The 17,135-nt window shown below is 38.9% G+C and overlaps 1 protein-coding gene across 1 annotated transcript in view; it reads left to right on the top strand.

Moving 5' to 3' along the window:
- The window catches only part of LOC133538941 (syntaxin-3-like), a 34,104-nt gene that overhangs the window by 9,479 nt on the left and 7,490 nt on the right, over positions 1-17,135 (top strand). Inside the window, exons 4-8 of the mRNA XM_061880883.1 lie at positions 2,101-2,175; positions 4,117-4,187; positions 6,731-6,839; positions 7,492-7,565; positions 10,977-11,111. Coding sequence (XP_061736867.1) covers positions 2,101-2,175; positions 4,117-4,187; positions 6,731-6,839; positions 7,492-7,565; positions 10,977-11,111 — 464 coding nt within the window. The remainder of the gene's footprint in view (positions 1-2,100; positions 2,176-4,116; positions 4,188-6,730; positions 6,840-7,491; positions 7,566-10,976; positions 11,112-17,135) is intronic.

Below are 17,135 nucleotides of genomic sequence, written 5' to 3'. Positions count from 1 at the left end.
GTTAAAGATTTCTTTTTTGTGAAGAAATGTTTAGAATTAAGTTCATGAATCCAGATGGATCTCTATTACAATCCCCAAAGAGGGCACTTTAAGTTGATGATTACTTCTATGTGTAGAAATCTTTATCTAGAATTGAATCACTTGTTTATTTTTCAACAAGTTTTTAGTTATTTTTATGTGTTTTTTTCCAAATAGTTCAAGAAAGACCACTACAAATGAGCAATATTTTGTACTGTTATACAATTTAATAAATCAGAAACTGATGACATAGTTCTGTATTTTACTTCTTTATCTCTTTTTTTCAACCAAAAAGGCTTTGCTCTCATTAGGGCGTACTTGAATTTAAAAATGTTCACAGGGGGTACATCACTGAAAAAAGGTTGAGAACCACTGCCTAAAACCATACAAATAAAATACAAACTCATTTAAACTTTTATTTTTACTTCTTATTTTTAACAACATTGAATATAAAGAACATAAAAAACTGTTCTCCTTAACCAGTTTTGCTGATTATCTCTTAAACTACTATTTTACCTGCAATCTCCTTTTGTAGGCCGTAGGGCAGTTACACATAGTACTTCAATGCTTGCCACTCCTGGTTTTTTGTCCCCATACCGTCAGAGGTCCCTGAAGGTGACTGTGTAAACAGAGCGATGTCTCCATTAAGTAAGCATTGCCAGAACACACACACACACACACACACACACGCAAACACACACACACACACACACACACACACACACACACACACACACACACACACACACACACACACACACACACACACACACACACACGCACACACACTCACACACACACACACACACACTGTATCATATTTGTCACCTTCTGGATAACTATACCTCTTAGGACCACCCTAAGAAAAACTGAACATTTGTGCAATATTATGATAAGAGTTGGAATTTTACTCAATAACAGTCGCAGTTTTAAAAGAAAGGATTAATAATTTATGAAAGAGTCATCATTTTCCTCAACAAAAGTCACAATTTTATAAGAACACTTTAAAATGTTGGCAATAATATGATAACAATCAGAATTTTACTTGGCAAAATGATGACAAACTTCATCATTTTACTCAAAAAATTAACTATTTTACAAGAACACAAAAATTGACAAGATTTTAATAAAAGTCAGAATTTTATACGACAAATGTCACCATTTCGCATTAAAAACTGATAATTTTATGAGAAAATATTGCAGTATTAGAGTAACAGTAGGAATATGAGAAATTCTTCACAATTTTATAAGAAAAAAGTCAACACATTGTGAGAAAAAAACTGCTTTTAGAGATTTTTAAAAAAATGTTTTGTTTTTATTTGGTTTTTAATCTTCATTATTTACTTCAAGTTATTACAGTATGTCTCCAGATACATATTTATTAAATTTTTGTAATACATTTTGGTCAAGGGGGCGCATTTCAATTTCTTACACACACTTGTTGTTACATATGTTGGCCAGAGGAGGAGCACTTCAAATTTGTACACACACATGTTATTTCATATGTTGACAAGAGGGGGAGCAATTCTAAAACCGACACACTGTCAATTCGAAAAAACCTTACTTTTTGGGACAACCCTCATTTAGATAGATTTATATCCACCATCTTTTGACTTAAAATTGGTTATCTTAAGTGTTAAACGTCCTCTATGACAGTGAGGATAAAAAAGTTCATATGAACAAATACAAGATAATGAAAAACGTATGAAAACAATCGAGATATTTAATTTACTCACTGATTGTAGTTGTATGATGGAGGACATGAGGCAGACTAATCACACTGGAAGTACTTAGTAGTTCAGCAAAAACTGCATATTTGATCGCGTCCAAATGGTCTTTTCTTGATAACCTTAAGATATATTGTATTTAAATATTTTGAAACCATTGTAATGATGTTGTAAGTGATGCATCACACTTTAATCTCAAATACTACATTCTTTTTTTCGTCACAACTTTTTACGCATTTATGCACGCACGCACACACATGCTCAAAGTCACAATTTCTGGTCTGTATATGAATGAGATAATTTAGAGAACTGTCAACTTTGCCTATTCTGTTTTATGATATCCCAATTTTCACAGAAACTCAGGACGACCTGGAAGCAGTCACCAACACCATCAAGAAGTCAGCCAACAATGCCAGAAACAAACTTAAAAGTAAGTAGTTATATCGTGTTTTTTTCGACTGAAAAAATATATTTTTGAAAACAAAAATAACAAAGAATGGCTTACACAGGATACTAATTTTGTGGTTGAAAAAAAAATGGATCAATTGAGCATGACCAACCATAAGTATGACACAATTTGTGCCTAAGTTTTAAGGTCACAAATTGGTTAATTGCAAGAAAAGAAAGGAAGCACAATGCAAAAGATAAAACTGACTGGCTTTTCCATCCATTTTCTACCGCTTATTGCCTTTTGGGTTCCCTGGTGCCTATTTTAGCAACAATCTTTTGTGTTGGAAAAAAACACCGAGGCTATTTCATCCCTACAAGCCTTTACAAGCCTTTTCCTGCTCGTCAGGGGTGTTTATTTCTAATAATAATAATAAAAAAATACTAATAATTAGGAATAAACACCCCTGATGAGCAGGGAAACCTGTGAAGCAGGCTTGTCCGGAATAAATAGCCTCCATGTTTATTTTCCTGACTTAATGAATATATATATATATATATATATATATATATATATATATATATATATATATATATATACATATATATATACAGTACAGGCCAAAAGTTTGGATACACGTCCTCATTCAATGCGTTTTCTTTATTTTCATGACTATTTACATTGTAGATTATTACTGGAGTTATGTACTTAACAAAAATAATGGAATAACCGAAAACATGTTTTATATTCTAGTTTATATTCTAGCCACCCTTTGCTCTGATTACGGCTTTGCACACTCTTGGTATTCTCTCGATGAGATCTTATAAATCCCCTGAGGAGCAGGGAAACCTGCGAAACAGGCTTTTTTTCCTGACCTAACGTATATATATATATATATATATATATATATATATATATATATATATATATATATATATATATATATATATATATATATATATATATATATATACATATATATATATATATATATATATATATATATATATATACATATATACATATATATATATATATATATATATATGTATATATGTATATATATATATATATATATATATATAAATGTATATATATATATAAATATATATATATATATATATATATATATATATACACACATATATATATACACACATATATATACATATATATAAATATTCATATATATATATTATATATTTGTTTACTGTGATGAGGTGGCGACTTGTCCAGGGTGTACACCGCCTTCCGCCTGATTGTAGCTGAGATAGGCGCCAGCGCCCCCCGCGACCCCAAAAGGGAATAAGCGGTAGGAAATGGATGGAAGGGATGGATATTTGTTTATTCATATATATTCATATATAAAAAAACTTCATTTTATTTTTTAAAGCAAAATTCTACAATTCATTACTCCTGAAGTAAGCATTTTCAAGCATAATAAAAAAGTCGATATTGCTATTGTATGGGCTACTTGCTGAGACCAAACCAATCAGATCACGTTGTTCAGTATCGTGGCCACCGATTGGCTCTGCCTCAGACAGCAGGGCAAAAGGTGAATAAGGTATGGGAAAGGGACAGCAAAGTGTGCCCAAACAGCGTTTTTATGCACTGAATTTTCCTTGGATTTATCACGAACCGTGATTCATGCTACGGGAAGGGTTGGACCGCATTGTACTGATTATTGAGTAGATGTGTGACACGAAAAACACTTCTTGTCGCTTACTTTTGATTCATACTGTGGGGGAAATCAGTACGCTTCAGTACTGTATCAATGAAATATCATATTGCAAATGCATGTACCGTTTCACCCTTTTAGTTTTTACATGTTACTTGTGGAAAAGTCTGTTTGATTGTGTGTGTGTGTGTGTGTGTGTGTGTGTGTGTGTGTGTGTGTGTGTGTGGGTGTGTGTGTGTGTGTGTGTGTGTGTGCGTGTGTGTTTCTGTGTGTGTGCGCTCATATATACACACATTTTCCATTAGGCATTGAACACCAGCTTGAGACCAACACGGATGAGAGAGCCTCAGCTGACCTCAGGATAAAGAAATCACAGGTGAGATACAACAAAAGACGAAAACCTAACCTTTCCATTCCCCTTTAGACATTTAAACTGAAGCCATGTGTCATATGAAAAATGTACACACCCCAACACCAGTGAAGTTGGCACGTTGTGTAAATGGTAACTAAAAACAGAATACAATGATTTGTAAATCCTTTTCAACTAATATTCAATTGAATAGACTGCAAAGACAAGATATTTAATGTTCGAACTGGTAAACTGTTATTTTTTTGCAAATATGTGTTCATTTGGGATATGATGCCTGCAACATGTTTCAAACAAGCCGGCACAAGTGGCAAAAAAGACTGAGAAAGTTGAGGAATGCTCATCAAACACTTATTTGGAACATCCCACAGGTGAACAGGCTAATTGGGAACAAGAGAGTGCCATGATTGGGTATAAAAGCAGCTTTCATGAAATGCTCAGTCATTCACAAAATAGGATGGGTCTAGGCTCACCACTTTGTGAACAGATGCGTGAGCAAATTGTCCAAGAGTTTAAGAACAACATTTCTCAACGAGCTATTGCAAGAAATTTAGGGATTTCACCATCTAAGTTCTGTAATATCATCAAAAGATTCAGAGAATCTGTAGAAATCACTGCACGTAAACGGCAAACCCGAAAACAAACATTGAATGCCCGTGACCTCCGATCCCTCAGGCGGTACTGCATCAAAAAGCGCCATCAGTGTGTAAAGGATATCACCACATGGGCTCAGGAACACTTCAGAAAACCACTGTCAGTAACTACAGTTGGTCACTACATCTGTAAGTGCAAGTTAAAACTCCACCATGCAAAGCCAAAGCCATTCATCAACAACACCCAGAAACTTTGCCGGCTTCGCTGGGCCCAAGCACATCTAAGATGGACTAATGCAATGTGGTCTGACAAGTCCACATTTCAAAGAGGAAAAGAACCATCCGGACTGATAAAGTTCAAAAGCCAGCATCTGTGATGGTATGGGGGTGTATTAGTGCCCAAGGCATGGGTAACTTACATATTTGTGAAGGCACCATTAATGCTGAAAGGTACATACAGGTTTTGGAACAACATATGTTGCCATCCAAGCAAAGTCCTTTTCATGGACGCCCCTGCTTATTTCAGCAAGGTAATGCCAAGCCACATTCTGCACGTGTTGCAACAGTGTGGCTTTGTTGTAAAAGAGTGCGGGTACTAGACTGACCTGCCTGTAGTCCAGACCTGTCTCCCATTAAAAATGTGTGGCTCATTATGAAGCCTAAAATTCGACAATATAGGGGACGGCGTGGCGCAGTGGAAGAGTGGCCGTGCGCAACCCGAGGGTCCCTGGTTCAATCCCCACCTAGTACCAACCTCGTCACGTCCGTTGTGTCCTGAGCAAGACATTTCACCCTTGCTCCTGATGGCTGCTGGTTAGCGCCTTGCATGGCAGCTCCCTCCATCAGTGTGTGAATGTGTGTGTGAATGGGTAAATGTGGAAGTAGTGTCAAAGCGCTTTGAGTACCTTGAAGGTAGAAAAGCGCTATACAAGTACAACCCATTTATTTATTTATAGACCCCGGGCTGTTGAACAACTTAAGGTGTACATCAAGCTAGAATGGGAAAAAACTCCACCTGAAAAGCTTCAAAAACTGCTCTTTTCAGTTCCCAAACGTTTACTGAGTGTTGTTAAATAGAAAGTCCATGTAACACAGTGATAAAAATGCCCCTGTGCCAACTTTTTTGCAATGTGTTGCTGCCATTAAATTTTAAGTTAACGATAATTTGCAAAAAATAAATACTTTTCTCAGTTTGAACATTAAGTATCTTGCCTTTACAGTCTATTTAATTGAATATAGGATGAAAAGGTGTCGTAACTTGGACTATGGTGAAGTTTACTGTGTGGATAGTTTTCCCGAGATGGCGTGAAGGTGAGTACAGGATTTAATTGTTTGACTATAAAACGTGCAAATAAAAGGAGCTCGGAGCGAAGGTACAAAACTTAATTGACATGAAACAAATGACACTAACTGTGGCATGAATAAACAAAACTTACTTGCGGTGATGTGAGCAGGGCAGCATGAACTATGAAATTGCATGAAAGAGTAAATACTGCATGAAGCAGAGTGGGAGTGAGCATGAACGGAGTGATGACGCCAGAGCGACCAACAGAAAATGACAGGATTAAATAGTCTCTGTGATTAAAAACAGGTGTGTGAAACTAATGGGTCGCCATGGTGACGAAACAAGAGAGTGAAAAAACAGGAACTAATGGAGTCTTGAGGTAACAAAACATAATCACAAGACATGACAAAAGGATTTGTAAATCTTTGTATTCTGTTTCTATTTACGAATTACACAACATGTCAACTTCACTGGTTTTGGGTTTTGTACAATAATCCTACATAACAATGATTGACTTGTTCATAGCATATTTGGACTTGTTTAACTTTTCGGTGTGCTGCTACTCAACAAGGATGATTTTTAATGATAACAACCTGCAAATGCTTGTCTGGGGTGAAATCACAATGTGTGATGTTTGTGCCATCAATGGAAATGTCAATGTTCTTATTTCCCAGCATGCCATCCTGGCCAAGAAATTTGTAGAGGTGATGACGAAATACAACGAGGCACAAGTCGACTTCAGAGACAAGAGTAAAGGACGGATTGCCCGACAGCTGGAAATCAGTGAGTCCTTCTGCTTAAGAACTGCTATTATTATTCAAACCTCATTGTAAAACTGATGAACTTGCAATCGTTTTGAAATATAATTTACAATTGTTGTTACATAACTCTGAGTGAAACTGTACTGTACATGTTCAATACTTAAAGTACCAATGATTTGTCACACACACACACACGAGGTGTGGTGAAATTTGTCCTCTGCATTTGACCCATCCCCCTGTTTCACCCCCTGGGAGGTGAGGGGAGCAGTGGGCATCAGCGGTGGCCACGCCCGGGAATCATTTTTGGTGATTTAACCCCCAATTCCAACCCTTGATGCTGAGTGCCAAGCAGGGAGGTAATGGGTCCCATTTTTATAGTCTTTGGTATGACTCGGCCGGGGTTTGAACTCACAACCTACTGATCTCAGGGCGGACACTCTAACCACTAGGCCACTGAGTAGGTTCATTTTCATTTAATCTCAGAATTAAATAGTTACTGACATTACATATCAGATAAGTCCATGTCACACTATCACAACGTTAATCATGAAGTCAAATGAATGATTAAATGTTCTATTATTGTGTTGTTAGTGAACAAACAAACAAACAAATATTGTAAGTAATCCTCTCTACGTGTTTTTATGAGATTGTTTTGTATATTTTGTTGATTATAGCTGGCAAAGCGACTACTGATGAGGAACTAGAAGAGATGCTCGAGGGAGGAAACTCCAATGTCTTCTCTGCTGGGGTAAGACTACTCATCTTTATAGGTACACAATTAAAAGAAATAAAAATTGCCCATTGGGGCAATATCTCCTTCAAGTTCTATCTTCGCTGTTCTTTGTATTGCACTCTTCTGGATAGAGATATCAGATGTTGTTCCTGGTATCTTATGGAACCTATCCACCCAGCCTGTGGGTTACGACCCCCAGTCCCCCGATCACTATTGGCACTGCGGTAGCCCTCAAACGCCACAACTTATCTAGCTCTTTCTTTCAGTTTTTGGTATTTTTTCGGATTTTCATGTTCCTTTTTTGGATGTTACAATCGCTCGGTTTTGTTACATCCATCAACATCGCACATATGTTCCCCTATACTATGTCTGCTACCCGGTTAAGCTTGCAAGCGTCTAAACACCCTGCTGTGATGTGCTGCACTCTCCTGAAAACCTCACCAGACAGACATCCAGACCAGACCGAGTCACCTTAACAGTCTTCTCAAGATGCTCTTCTACCGGATGAAGGGTCTCCTCAATCTTTCTCTTAGGGTTATTCCAGCCCCAATACAAAGGAAACTCATTTTGGCTGCTAGTTCCTGTGATATTGCTTATTGATCACTACCCTGGGATCCTTGTGACAATAGGTCAGGGTAGAAACGTAGATTGACCGGTAAATTGCGAGTTTTTCCTTCCGGCTAAGCTCCCTCTTTACCATGTTGATCCGGAAGTGACTGCCTTACGGTGGAGGCTTGGGCCAATTCACCTGTCAATATAATACTTTTGCCTTCCCTTACTCAAAAGCAAGAAACCAAGATAGTTGAACTCCTCCTTGGGCAAGACCTCAGTACCAACCGAAAGGGCGTAAGCTACCCTTTTCTGAGAAGCATGGCGTCAGGCCCTGAGGCTTCATGCTTAGCTTAGAACTGCCCAGTAAACGTTAAAGAACATATCTTGACATCAAGTACAAATAGCAGAGACATGACCCCAAGTCCCCTGAAATAGGCAGCATCAACGCCTTAGCTCCACCTAGAAATTGGAACCTCGAACATAATGAACAGAACAGATGACAAAGAGTAGCCTTGGCACATAGGACAACTTTCACCAAAAACAGGCATGAGTTATTCCTGGAAAAACAAATTAGACTTCTGCTTAGGACTGAATAACACAGGGTAGGATACCACTTTTCAAGTCCAGACAGCACATGTGAACGAGTTGGGCAAACTCCCATGAAACCTCCAGTTCCTTGGCAAAGGTGTAAAGCTGGTCCAGTGTTCCACAACCAAGACCGAAACCACATTGTGGCCATGGTCCAACTAATGAACAATCTCTATTCTCCAGCACTTGAGAATAGACTTTCCCAGGCAGGGAGGAGAGTATGATCCCTCTTCCTTTTTGAAAAGGGGGACCACCACTCAGTCTGGCAATCTAAATGTACTATTCATTTCTCCTTGCAATATTGAAGAGACGTGAGAACCAAGACAGTTCCACAACATCTCAATATCAGCCACAATGATGAACATCCATGTTCATGTTAGACTATGCTTCCTTCAAAAAGGGTGTGTCAATGTAATCAAGAAGGGCCTCCAAGTATTCTTTCTACCGCACAATTATGTCCCTAGTCAAGATTAGTAGGTCTCCTTTCCCACTGGTAACAGTATATAAATTATAAATGTTTTATATTTACATAGCACTTTTACTATACCTGCACGATACCAAAAGCGCTTTACATTATACGTCACATTCACCCATTCACACACTGGTGGCGAAAGCTGCAATGCAAGGCGCTAAACACGACCAAACAGGAGCAAGGTTGGTGAAGTGTCTTGTCCATGGACACAACGGCAGTGACTGTAAGAGGGCAGAAGCTGGATTGGAACCAGAAACCCTCAAGTTGCTGCCAAGGTCGCTCTACCATCTGAGCCACGCTGCCCCAAATGGGTGCGGCTTCCCATTTCGCAGATGTCAAATGGTTTGCCAGAACCTCTGGAAGCTGTCCAAAATCCTGTTTAATGAGCTCACTAAACTCCTCCCATACCGAGTTTTTTCTGGCCATCACGAAAGCTACTCTCAGCTCCAGTAGAAAGAGTATAAGCCTGATCACTCTTCTGCTGTCTTCTTGGACAACTGTCCTTGAATACCGTTTACACAAAGACAGTTACTCTTTGTTTTTCTAGTCTTGGGGCCGGTCAGTCTGGACTACACCCAGTTTGTGGCTTGGCCAGTCAGCCGATTTTCTGTGATCGATTTGAGTCGGGTGACCTCCGACCCCTATCCTTTACTCCTACTTGTGAGGGCTTCCTACCACATGTTGCTGATGTCTTTATACTTCCTCTTAAAATCCAAACCTGTAAGATTCCAATTTCCTATAGGCTATATCCACCACTCTCTGGAGAGTTCGTGATGGACATGTGCACTTTTGACCTTAGTAGAATAATCCTCTATGGTAGTGGTTCTTAACCTGGGTTCGATCGAACCCTAGGGGTTCGGTGAGTCAGGCTCACACACACACGACGCATCGTGTATATAAAAACTTTTCCCTATCGGCGTACCATGGATACAGCAACAGCAGAAGTCAGACTGATTTGCAGGTGTGTAATTTGTTGTGAGTTTATGCACTGTGTTGGTTTTGTTGGTTGAACAAGGTGATGTTCATGCACCGTTCATTTTGTGCACCAGTAAAAAAAACATAGTAGCACTTTAGTATGGGGAACATATTCACCATTAATTAGTTACTTATTAACATGCAAAATAGTAACATATTGGCTCTTTACTAGTCATTATTAGGTACTTACTAATGCCTATTTCGGCATGGGCTTATTACTACCCTAACCCTCCAACTCTGGCCCTAACCCTCTAACCCGAACCCGAACCCTAACCAAATAACTCTAAATTAAGTCTTTGTTACTTAGAATATGTTCCCTTAGTGTCCAAAAAACTCAAAATTAAGTATTTGTTACTTAGAACATGTTCCCCATACTAAAGTGTTACCAAAAACATATAACTTTGTCTTGAACTTGTAAAAAAAGGGGAGTTCAAAGAATACGCATATGAAACTGGTGGGGTTCGGTATCTCCAACAAGGTTAAGAACCACTGCTCTAAAGGATTCGGTGAGCAAATACAAATACATGCCAGCTTACAATCATCTCGGTATAATTTACCACAATGAATAATGTCTCAATGTGGGAAGAGGACATTTGTAAGTAATGTACATTCCATTATATCAAAAAACTATAAGATTTCTTTGTAAAAAAAAAAATAGATCCCGTTGGGGAAATCATTCAGTTTCTAATGCATGCAGAGACCAAGTCAACATATGTTGACTTTTTTTAGACACATATTTCTCAGGTTATTATTTGAGTCCAACAGTTTTACCGTAATCTTGCTTACAAAAATATGTCATTTTTCTTTAATTTATAATAACTGTGTGGCCTTTTGCACAGATTATGGATTCCAAAATCAACCAGCAGGCCTTAAATGAGATTGAGGCTCGGCACAAAGACATCATGAGGTTGGAGAGCAGCATCAAGGAACTCCATGACATGTTTGTTGATATCGCCATGTTGGTTGAGAACCAGGTATGTCCTATTTGATTTTATTCATACGTTTGTTTGCATATATATATATATATATATATATATATATATATATATATATATATATATACACACATATATATATATATATATACATATATATATATATATATCCTGATGATTGAGGGAACCCCTCATGAAACAGTTCTGTAGAGATAAAGTAGTCTTGTGATTTTATCACACACATATATATATATATATATATATATATATATATATATATATATATATATATATATATATATATATATATATATATCCATCCATTTTCTACCGCTTATTCCCTTTTTGGGGTCGCGGGGGGTGCTGGTGCCTATCTCAGCTACAATCGGGCGGAAGGCGGGGTACACCCTGGACAAGTCGCCACCTCATCGCAGGGCCAACACAGATAGACAGACAACATTCACACACTAGGGCCAATTTAGTGTTGCCAATCAACCTATCCCCAGGTGCATGTCTTTGGAAGTGGGAGGAAGCCGGAGTACCCGGAGGGAACCCACGCATTCACGGTATATATATATATATATATATATATATATATATATATATATATATATATATATATATATATATATACATATATATATATATATATATATATATATATATATATATATATATATATATATATATATATACATACATATATATATATATATATATATATATATATATATATATATATATATATATATATATATATATATATATATATATATATATATATACGGCGTGGCGCAGTGGGGAGAGTGGCCGTGCGCAACCCGAGCGTCCCTGGTTCAATTCCCACCTAGTACCAACCTCGTCACGTCCGTTGTGTCCTGAGCAAGACACTTCACCCTCGCTCCTGATGTGTGCTGGTTGGCGCCTTGCATGGCAGCTCCCTCCATCAGTGTGTGAATGTGTGTGTGAATGGGTAAATGTGGAAGTAATGTCAAAGCGCTTTGAGTACCTTGAAGGTAGAAAAGCGCTATACAAGTACAACCCATTTACCATTTATCATTTATATATGTATTTAGACATACATGTACATATATACCGTATTTTTCCGGACCATAGGGCGCATTGGATTATAAAGCACACTGCCGATGAGCGGGTGTATTCAGGTCTACTTTTATACAAAAGGCGCACCGGATTATAGGGCTCATTAAAGGAGTCATGTTATGATTTTTTTTTTCTAAATTTTAAACACTTCCTTGTGGTCTACATACCATGTAATGTTGTTTTTTGTTCAAAGTGCTGCATAGTTTGTGTTTTACAGATCGTCTTCAAGTCGCTTTCTAACCGTCTCTTCAGGATGCACCGTTTTGTGGGTGGTCTTATTTACGTGGCTCACCTTCGACAGCGTATTTTCCCAGCATATTTGTTGGACAAGTGTAGCATGCAAGGACGGAAGTCGAAAAAGTATCAAGAAATGGAGCTAACTGTTTTAATAAAATTCAGACTTTAATGATGTCAATAACGGAGCATCGTCTCCTCATCTGTGACTTATTTGGAACTCTCTAATAACTAAAGTTTTGTGGGGGTATTATGTAAACCCATTACACCGGTAGTTTTTAGCGCTTTCACAGCGAGACTATTGACAGATATAACTTAGAACTTTACGCTACTTTACGTTTCCCAGCCTGTTAGTGTTGAGCGGTTCTGGACTGCTCCCTGGATGGTAGTGGTTGAAAAAGGGGGTTACCAATGTGTGTGGAGTCAATAGAGATTTTCTTGGCCTTCTTTCTCAGTCTGCTGGTGTAATGTGGGTCCAGGTGAGGGAGCTCCAGCCCAATTATGCGCTGGGCTGCTTTCACCACTCTGAGCAGAGCTGTCCCCTCACCCACTTTGCAGCTTGCAAACCACACAATGATGCAGTTGGTGAGGATGCTAATAGAGCTCTGATTAAAATCGAGCGTCAGTCTCTGTGGAAGCTGGGCCTACTTCAGCTTCCTGAGAAAGAACAGTCTCCGTTGAGCTTTCCTGACCAGGTTTGATGTGTTACCACACCAAGACATCCTCATGGAAACACTGACTCCAAGGAATTTCAAGCTCTCCACATTGGATGTGGGGAGGGAGGTTGTCTCAGCCATTTGCTCTTCAAAAGTCCATGATTATTTCCTTAGTTTTGTAAGCATTAAGGATCAGGTTATTATTCTTGCACCAATCGTGGCTGTATGTCGACTCATTGTTGTCTAAGATTAGGCCCACAACTTTGGTGTCGTCAGGAAACTTCATTATGTGGTTGGAACTGAGGATGGGTGTGAAGTCAGTGGTAAAAAGTGTAATGAGGATGGGGCTCAGCACACAGACCTGTGGTACACCTATGTTCAAAGTAAGGACAGAGGATGTGCAGTGTTATATTCTCACTTGTTGTGGTCTTCCTGTGAGAATGTCCATAATTCAGGAACACATCGGGGAGCTAGAGCCTAGAATATCCACATTGTTAACCAGTTTCTGAGGGATGACAGTGTTAAATGCAAAATTTAAGTTAACAAAGAAGGGCTTCACGGTGACAGAGGGGTTAGTGTGTCTGTCTCACAATACGAAGGTCCTGAGTAGTCAGGGTTCAATCCCGGGCTCGGGATCTTTCTGTGTGGCGTTTGCATGTCCTCCCCGTGAATGCGTGGGTTCGCTCCGGTTCTCCGGCTTCCTCCCACTTCCAAAGACATGCACCTGGGGATAGGTTGATTGGCAACACTAAATTGGCCCTAGTGTGTGAATGTGAGTGTGAATGTTGTCTGTCTATCTGTGTATCTGTGTTATCTATGTTGGCCCTGCGATGAGGTGGCAACTTGTCCAGGGTTTACTCCGCCTTCCGCCCGATTGTGGCTGAGATAGGCACCAGCGCCCTCCGCGACCCCCAAAGGGAATAAGTGGTAGAAAATGAATGGATGGAAGTTAACAAAGAGCATCCGCACGTAGCGGTTGGGTCTATCTCAGTGAGTTAGGGCTGTGTGAAGGGTGGTGTTAATTGCATCCTTTGTGGAACGGTTTGCTCTCTAGGAGGTGGTGACTTGTCCAGGGTTTATCCCGCTTTCCATCCAAGTGCAGCTGGTACAGGGTTTAGTGCATGTGCCTCACAATACGAAGGTCCTTGGTTCGATCCTGGGCTCAGGATCTTTCTGTGTGGAGTTTGCATGTTCTTCCCTGGACTACGGGTACTACGGCTTCCTCTGGGGGCGGTATAGCTTGGTTGGTAGAGCAGCCGTGCCAGCAACTGGAGGGTTGCAGGTTCGATCCCCGCTTCCGCCATTGTAGTCACAGCCGTTGTGTCCGTGGGCAAGACACTTTACCCACTCACTCCCAGTGCCACCCACACTGGTTTGAATGTAAAAATTAGATATTGGGTTTCACTATGTAAAGTGCTTTGAGTCACTAGAGAAAAAGTGCTATATAAATATAATTCACTTCACTTCACTCCCACCTCCAAAAGACATGGACCTGGGGATAGGTTAATTGGTAACACTAAATTGGCCCAAGCATGTGAATGTGAGGCTCCAGCACCCCCGTGACCCCGAAAGGGACAAGCGGTAGAAAATGGATGCATGTCCAAAAAATGCAAACTGCCAAAGTTACACACAGAAATGAGGCAATTGTGCTGCAGTTCCATCCTACGTGTGCTTGGCAATATCGACAGTAAGGTAGAGATGGGAATCGAAAATCGGTACTTTATATAATTTTCAAAATAAACTTAAATCATAAACCATTAAGCATTAGTAGATCTTCCAAGGATGAATGAATCCCTCTAGTTTAAGACGATGGCTGACCAAAGCTAGTTTTATACTGATCCACTCCTGACAATTCTATCTGTGTTGATTTTACTAACATACGGAGAAAGTACCGCAGTTAAAAAATGATTTCATAAAAAAGGAACTTTTGAAAACTTTCAAAACTGAACAACTTATGCTGATGGCTTAATTGGTAGAGTGGCTGTCTTGTAACCGGATACTGGTTTGATCCCAATATCACAAACACATGGTCCTTGAGCAAGACGCCAAATCCATAACTGCTCCTAATGGATCGTGGTTAGCGCCTTGGATGGCAGCTCCTGCCATTAGTATTCCACAATTTTGTTGTTTTTAATGTACAATGACAATAAAAGCCTATTATATTCTTATTAAAAATAGAACAGTTGATAGACCTGACTCCATCCTGTCACACAAGATGACAACTGCAACTAAATCATTATTATCCATTTATGATTTTACCCACTTTGTTTTGGTCAACCTTTGATCGTGTTACTTCTTCACAATTATGTGTATTAATGAGCCCTGTCAATCTTTTAATGTTCTTTATCAGATTAATCACACTTTAGATTTTGATTAATTATAATTATACACAGCAATTACGTGCCTAAATAATAAAAAAAAATACTTTAAAATAAACTCTAATATTTTGACACAAATGCAATTTTATTGTCAAAATTTCATACATGACATTTTTTTCAATTGTTTTACTTGAAGTCACGTCATTTTTTTGCTCAAAACTTGCTGAATAAACAAAATGGTATCACAGCTCAGACCTGCGGCATGTTCCACGGACCTAATGCCACCTCGTCTGTTGAAAGACGTCTGGAATGTCATCGCCTCCCATGTCCAAGAAATAATTAACAGCAGTCTTGCTTCAGGGACTGTCCCAAATTATTTTAAGCAAGCTCTTTGGGAACCTCTGCTAAAGATGCCAAATTTAGACCCCTGTGTTTGATCAAATTTTACACCCATTTCAAAGCTTCCTTTTACTCCAAAGATTTTAGAGAGAGCTGTGCTTTTACAATTAGTCTTATCTTGATTTGCACGCTATTCTTGATTTTTTTCAGTCCGGTTTTAAAGCCTTTCATAGCACCGAATATGCACTTTTAAGGGTTCTTAACAACTTTTTAATATCCACTGGCAATTCTGCCACTTTAATTCTTCTAGATCTAACTGTTACATTTGATACAGTGGAACACACAACTCTCATCAGTCGCTTGGAACAATGTTTGGGTTTAAAAGGCACACCATTAAAATGTTTCAGGTCATATCTGACAAACAGAACTTTTAAAATCCAAATTGATGATTCGGCTTCGGCCTACACTCCCTTGTCCAGTGGTGTCTCTTTTCTCACCTTCTGGTACCTGCTGATCTGTATTTGGGATCTGCTTGAATCCTAAAATAATGTGCGAATCCGCCTTTGTAGTCCGTGCCGACAACAAAGTCGTAGTCGATAAACTTCTTATTTTTCTCTATCTTCTTGTTATGGGACATTCATCCTCCGCTGTTGCCATTTCTAATAAAAAGTAGTGTAAAAATACTTATATCTGTCAATAAACTCGCCATGAAAGCGCTAAAACATACCGGTGTAGTGAGTTTACACTATTCACCCAAGGAAGTTTAGTTATCAGAGTTCCGGTCTGACATTTTTCACAGGACACATTTCCGGTGTTGTTGTTTCCGGATGAGGAGACGCTGCTCCGTGATTGATCAAAATAAAGTCTGAATGTCATTAAAACACTTAGCTCTATCTTTTGATACTTTTTCGAATCCGGTCCTTGCACGCTACACCGGTACAACAAAGATGACGGGGAGAAGACGCTGCCGAAGGTGAGCCACGTAAATAAGACCGCCCACAAAACCGCACATCCGGTAGTGATTGTCAGAAAGCGGCTTTAAGATGATCTGTAAAACATTATATATGCAACATTTTGACCAAAGAACCACCATTTCATGTTATGTAGACCACAAGGAAGTGTTTTACATTTAGAAAAAATAAATAAAACAACAGTCCTTTAATGCGCCTCATAATCTGTTGTGCCTCATATATAGAAAAAGATCAACAATAGACCATTCATTGGCAGTGCGCCTTATAACCCGTTGCGCCCTATGGTCCGGAAAATACGCTACCTATAAGTTGAAAATTAAGTTGAATTTGAAAATTGATACCCACATATCTGCCACCAACTTAAATGCACTGAAAATAGTTCAAGAGTTGTTGTGTCACACATGAAAAAAGTCTAATACACATAATTGTAATTAGAAAATGGAC

Source organism: Nerophis ophidion, linkage group LG20 (genome assembly GCF_033978795.1).
Source record: "Nerophis ophidion isolate RoL-2023_Sa linkage group LG20, RoL_Noph_v1.0, whole genome shotgun sequence".
NCBI lineage: Eukaryota > Metazoa > Chordata > Actinopteri > Syngnathiformes > Syngnathidae > Nerophis > Nerophis ophidion.
Note: the sequence above shows the minus strand (reverse complement) of the source record. Positions and strands in the feature narration are given on the sequence as shown.